This window comes from Triticum dicoccoides, chromosome 1B (genome assembly GCF_002162155.2).
Source record: "Triticum dicoccoides isolate Atlit2015 ecotype Zavitan chromosome 1B, WEW_v2.0, whole genome shotgun sequence".
In the NCBI taxonomy this organism is placed as follows: domain Eukaryota; kingdom Viridiplantae; phylum Streptophyta; class Magnoliopsida; order Poales; family Poaceae; genus Triticum; species Triticum dicoccoides.
Window position 1 is genome coordinate 617,458,337 of NC_041381.1, and position 6,321 is coordinate 617,464,657.

Consider the following 6,321-nt stretch of genomic DNA (forward strand, 5'->3'; position numbering starts at 1 on the left):
TCATCATGAATTTTTACACACATGTGGGTTACATCCTTACATACACCCATATTTTTTCAGAATTTTTTGAACCATAAAATTTTGAATTTAAATTTTTCAAAAATAAAGGCCTCCATGGAGCTCGGCCTCCAAAACGCCTCTCTCATGTAGTTCCTCATGACAAAACCCCTGGAAAGACCTAGTTGACCAGAACTTGCCGTGACAAATACACTAAATGGGAGTGAGTACATCCAGTTCAATCTGGCAATTCCATGGGAGAGCTACTACTCTCCATATTAGTGCAAATAAAGTATTTTAAACTACAGCGATGTCTAAAATGGAATAATTGCATTTCCTTTCCAACAAATTTATTTTTTCACATTACCAGCGCTGATGAACCTACAACTAGACCACACTGTAACTGCCAGACCCTTCCTGCTCAAATGAATACTCCTTAGGGAATAAAAGGAACACAAATTGCCATTAAGAAAATGGTGACATAGCTAGCCATCGCAAGAGAAGTATTGAACTGGCCATGAGCTCAATTATTATAATTTTTTAAGTTTTTAATGTATCCAGATTTGTATTCTTCTATTATCTTTCTTACCCCTTCCATTGGAACATAACATGCTACTCGATTTTGCAAATATATATGTGCATAGGTCGTAAGTGGCCAGCTACAAAACAATTTACCCCAGCTACAAAATATTGATCTGAAATATGATTCAGAAATCAGAACACAACAGAAGTTCCACTTTTATCCAACTAATCCCACTGAATCCTTTAGTCAAGCAATCAGTCACGCCAAGATTCATGGAGAGAAAGAAAAATACCTGATGGACAATGCTGCTACATATCTTTAAGGAAAAATAGTAGTCGAAGCCACCATAGCCCATCATCGGTGCATAAGAATTGGACATAGCCACGAAGCCTGGAATGTTTACGTTGATCCCCAATTTCATCAGCAACCAACTTTAGAATCAAAATTGTAAATCTATCTAGGCGAGGAGGAGCGACCTGAGGTGAGTGGCACCACATCGTTGAGCGATGATGCAGAGGCGCAATATCATCGCAGGACAAAATGGGGCTGATCACCGGCGCTGCTGTTGCCTGGAGAAGATAGGAGGAGGAGGTGGCAATACGGGGAATCGGCGACAGAGAGCGCACAGAAGAAATGAGGCCGTTCTGGCCAATGGCGGCGGCCAAGATCCTATGGGAGCGTGGGAGAGGGAAGAGGCATCTGAGGATGCGCTGGGCTATGACGGCAACGGCTCAGGTCAGGCGCGGTCGAGAGGACGGGAGCGTAGACAAGGAGGACAGAGGAAGGGAAGATTGGTAGGGGGGTTTGGCGGAGGCAGATTACGTTCAGAAAGAGGAGGAAGCATCTAGGTTGTCTATCTTTGATCCGACGGTGCGTAAACAACAACTCAATCTTCTTTCAATTAGGAACTGTACTACCTAAGATGAATTTTTTTGCATTTGCGAAAAGAAAAGAAACAACGATGACCCTATGCTGAATTTTCCGTTGATGAATCGGACTATGAACCGCGGGGAAACAAGGCATGCGCCGAATAAGAGTCAGCATGTCTCAGAATTTTCAAATGGCAGACCCTATACAACCGCAGGGAGGGCGGATTGGCCACCTCTGGTGCTTCCGCTTGTTGCAGCAAAAAATAGTCCTTCACAACATTTAATCTGAACATCAGCAATAATTTTCTCGCGGTATGTCAAAATGTTGCAAAAAAAACACAGCAATTCAAGTGCACCCATGCAGCAATTTTTTCGTGTCTACAAAAAATCCCCATCTTCGCAGCAAAATCTGTAAAAACAATCATTGCAACATATGCAACATATGAACCAAACATTTGCAGCAGAAAATGCACCTTTCCATCAAATTTAATGCACGACTCGAAAAAAGAAAGAGAAAGACCAATCCAACTTACGAACCTCAGATCTAGAGTGGGGGCAGTAATATCCAGCTTGTACGGCACAGAGATACAGTACATTTCAACAAACAGACACAGATACATGCAAAGCTTCAGGAGAGTACAGCACAGATACTAACGGTTAAAAACGATCCACTAATCAGCACTTCAGCAAAACAAACTATCCCTAGGTCTTTCCCTAAAAGGAGCCCATAACAACTATATATACACAAGGCTCCACGGTGAGCGTCACTGTTCTCCCGTGGTATCGCGGTCTGTTCTTCAGGCCCCAATCCATGCAATCACCCAGAAGAAGGCTCACCGCGAAGCCTTCTTCTTCAGTCTTTTACTTTTACTGGCACCGTATTCTCTCTTTATCTCTGACATGTCCACGCTGGGTCGCTTGCTGCTCATCCATTTGGCATCCCTAAACTCCTTGAATTTCCTGTGCTGCGTCAGCCAACTTGCATAATCCACGCCATCTTCGCATTCAACATAATCCACCAAATCACCCCACTCGGAGGAGTTCTTGTTTCCCAGAATGGACTCGAAAAAGGCCGTTCCGTCTACGGTTTTACCCCTGCCCAAATTGCAACATGTCAGAGTACAAATCAAATTTAACTACAATCAGATTTCGTTAGGAGCAGCGTCTTGCCATCCCCCAGTGAAGCCAGAGGCTGCCCAGTAAGCAGTTGCAAGCAAGCTTAGGAAACAAGCACGCAGTACTAAGAATTATCTTTTTTTTTTCAAGAAAACGCAAAGGACTTTTGCGTTTCAGTTCATTGAAAAGAGATGTAGGCTAAGGCCCCACAAGTAAGAAACCAATAGCATAATATGTTAAGAGACACTTAGTTGTTTGCTACCCTTAGTGATTTTGACAAACTTGTTTTTACTAAAGTTATGCTAAGCCACAACTTTCAAGATGGCAATTACAAACAAAAGATATGTTTGGATGGGTTGCAGCAGATGCTATGCCTTTCCTTTGAACTTGATTTCCTTCCTAATTTTCTACTCATCAATTCGTATTGAAGCATGCAACCCATTGAAAGGCATGCACATGCACGGTTTAAGCAATAGACTAGATGGTTCCTATTGAAGCATGCACGATTTAAGCAATAGACTAGATGGTTCCTATTGAAGCATGCACGATTTACATTTGTTATAGTAAGCTAAAAAAACACGATGTGAAAGAACTGTTAGAGCTTAGAAGATTATCTTCTCCATTGTGTACCTCCAACAGCTATATGGTTATAGAGGTTACCTGCTGTCCTCAACACAATCAGGCCGCGCCTCATCTTGAATACAACGTTTATGCACGTTAGTGTACTGCAAAGCTATTGATGTAGAAGATTTTCTACAGGCAGAACCCTGCATGCATGGTCATCGATTCAAACAAAGTGGAAATAATAAAGTAAAATAAGACAACATATAGATAGTTCAAAGGAATCAGATCAAAACATTATAGAAGCAGCTAAAAGTGTAACACCTTCAAACTATCCTCTTGGTCAATTGAATAGATTGCAAGCTCTTTTGAAGCAATAAGAAACTGAAATGCACTCAGACTTCTATCTTCATCAATCACAAGATTCATGGCCATCATGATCATGACAATGCAAGCTTTCCACAGAAAACCAAACCTCATTCTTAAACATAAGGCAAATAGGCTAGCAAAATGAAAAAGCATCTGTACTGAGGTGCTTTCCTTGTCAACAGACTTCTCAGCCATACCAAATAAGTCATGTATGTTAAGTCCATTAGCTTCATATTGCCCAAGTAAGCCGATGGTTTCAGATATGCGAAGTAATATATGATTTTCATGATGCCTGTCACCTGCAGCCCTCATTTCCCTAATAGAGCGAAGAACCTCTAGAAAAGAGGAACCCATTAGCCTAAGTACAGCAGCAAGGTAGATCATCTCCTCTGAAGCGTTAGCATCCGATTCATGTGTCTCCTTCTGCTTAGCACAATCCAGGATATTTGACACTATTTTGTTCACAACAATAACAGCTTCCTGCCTTGATTGTTCCAGAAAGATATGCTGGTTCTCCTCAATGAAGCTCACAAGAATATCAAAGGTATTCCTCTCTTTGACATGCCAGCCATCATCACAGTGCACCTTGCAGAACAAAAGCAGCCTATTGACCTGACAGTTTAGCTTCTGATTAGTTGCGTCTTGGATACAAGAGTTAAGAAGTTTCATGTTGGCGAAGCGACTGAAGAGGCTTTTCACAGCATTAGTTCTGTGAAAAACACCCAAGTCTGGCAAGTATATCAAATAAGCATGCATGGCATTCTCAAACACTTGCAAATGCAGGTTCAGATCCCCATTGCCAACGCATCTGGACGCAAGCAATACAAAATGAGCTTGTGCAATAACAGGCATAGAAAACCAGTAGCTCTTTCGGACTAGGGAGATAGCTCCAGCCAAGCCAAGTTCTGGAGTGCGCTGCGTCGCCTTCTCAGACCAAGAGAGCGCACTAAAGAAGTGCTCAAATTCCGCCTCATCTTGCACCGATGAAATGAAATGGTGGGACATGAGCTCCAGCTGGACACGGAGCTCATACTGGAATGATATTGCCATGGTAGGGTCCTTTGGCACTTCCTGTATGGCATAATTGAGCATGGTGCAATTCCTCAGTTGGCTTATATCCACAAAATTCTGAAGGCACACCTGCAAGAACCGGATGCCTAATCAATTTCCAAATCAGTGATCTTGTAATTCCGCTTCTAACGATGGATTGCAATCCCTGAGTAATATATACAGGTGGGGGACAAAATCACAAGCTACCAGTGATTGGCCCATCTCAGTGAAACAAGTTCCTACAGCTCGTCCCTGGGCATTACCAGCATGGTTGGTTTGCTACCAATGTTCGGCTAGCCAAAATGTTGACGATGCCTAGATTTGCCAACAAAAAAAATGCCAACTTTATGTGAGATTGGCAAGATAACTCTGAAACCAACCAACCAGTGGCCAATATTTGGCACAATGCCAAACATTGACATGCCAATTTTTGGTACTACCAAACCAATCATGCTCTACATTTTTGGTGGGCCGAAGCAACTAAGGGTGGGTGCGGGGGTAAAATTGATCGGGGTACCTCGAGGGCGGGGGCCAAGGAGGCGTCGGGGTCACGGGAGGGGATGCTGTGGATGAAGGCGCGGAGGAGGCTGACGCATCTGGCAGCCAGGCCGGGGTCGGCGTGGTCCAGGCGACGCAGCAACTGGAAGCAGCAGCTGAGGAGCTGCGGAAGGTCAGCCGTGGGAGCGGAGGGCGGCGAGGAGGACGCTGCGGGCTCGTACTGAGAGAGCTTCGCGAAGGCCCCGCGCGCCAGCTTTCGGGCGCCCTCCACCTCATCGGCGTCGGGCATCGGCGGCGTGGCGGCGAGGATGAGAGGCAGCGGCGGGGATCGTGACAGAGAGTGGGGATTTCGCCCTCCCTTTTTTTTCTGATGAGGCGGGCCAGATTTCGTCCCTCTAGGCTTTCCTTTTTTATCATTCCTCCTGGGCTTCTCCACCGGCCTTATTTCACAGTATTTTCTTGTAGGCCCACGGCCAGCCCGCGGACTGGCCCTTCCCCGATGCATGATATTTTTGGCTACGTCTATGTATCGCCCGTACTTGATATTTAATAGGGCTCGCCTACAAGCCGCTACAGCAATAGGCCGGCCAATTTTGTTACATAGACACCCCCCCCTTTCTTTTTTTAACCTACCGATTTCTTTATTAATAATAAATGATAGTCCAATTATTCCAAAACTGGTAAACGTAACATGAAATTTTAAAAAATGGGAAGGGCACTATGAGTAACAGCGTCCAAGCTAGCCGCTATTGTGAACGATGTCCATGTCTGGACGCTAGTGTTAGCCGCGTCCAATGCATGATTCAACCAACGCATAGGAACCCCTGAATCGGTTGTCCCCAACCTAATATGCTTGCTCGTCGAAAGAAATGTTGATTGGTGGATCATAACAACGAGCGGCCGGTGAGACAGTGTCTTTCCTGTGATGATTGGCATTGTCGGTTGTGATGTCCTGAATGCAGTGTCGCGAGGCGAACATCGCACTCATGCATGGGCGTTGTCGGCTGTTACATTAGTAGACTATGTTTTGGTTGATGATAAAGTTAAATATTATGAATAGGTGCTGAATTTCGGTTAGTAAGTTTGTTTGAATCGAATTTTTGTTCATCATATCTGAATTTGTTTTTTACTCTGCTAAATTTACAAGATCAGCTAGGTCCGGCCAAAATTTTTTGAAGTAAAAATAGTCTATTAATCTTTACTCTGCGGTTTACTCCAATATATTTTAAGGAATTGGCTAGAGATGGTCTTAGCTCTCTTCCTCCTGACCTCTCCTCTCTAGTATTTCCCCTCATGTAATTAGACATGATACTCGAGTGAATCAATACGAGAGAGCAG

At 44.0% G+C, this 6,321-nt stretch overlaps 1 protein-coding gene across 1 annotated transcript; it reads right to left on the reverse strand.

Annotated features, from left to right (window-relative positions):
- Positions 1-1,896: 1,896 nt before the first annotated feature.
- Positions 1,897-5,353, reverse strand: LOC119349148. Its single transcript, XM_037617159.1, has 4 exons — positions 5,003-5,353; positions 3,391-4,575; positions 3,166-3,272; positions 1,897-2,484 (listed from the first exon to the last, which is right to left on the reverse strand). Exons 1-4 carry the CDS (start codon positions 5,270-5,272, stop codon positions 2,223-2,225), a joined length of 1,824 nt encoding a protein of 607 aa, XP_037473056.1. The 5' UTR covers positions 5,273-5,353; the 3' UTR covers positions 1,897-2,222.
- Between the last annotated feature and the right edge of the window lie 968 nt (positions 5,354-6,321).

What these genes read in the sequence shown, in the direction of transcription:
- LOC119349148 (XM_037617159.1), bottom strand. Translation starts at nt 5,272, where the DNA reads ATGCCCGACGCCGATGAGGTGGAGGGCGCCCGAAAGCTGGCGCGCGGG. An exon ending in CCTTGGCCCCCGCCCTCGAG is followed by an intron (nt 4,576 to 5,002) that starts GTACCCCGATCA and finishes CGGTTCTTGCAG; the next exon opens with GTGTGCCTTCAGAATTTTGT. An exon ending in ACCAAGAGGATAGTTTGAAG is followed by an intron (nt 3,273 to 3,390) that starts GTGTTACACTTT and finishes CCATGCATGCAG; the next exon opens with GGTTCTGCCTGTAGAAAATC.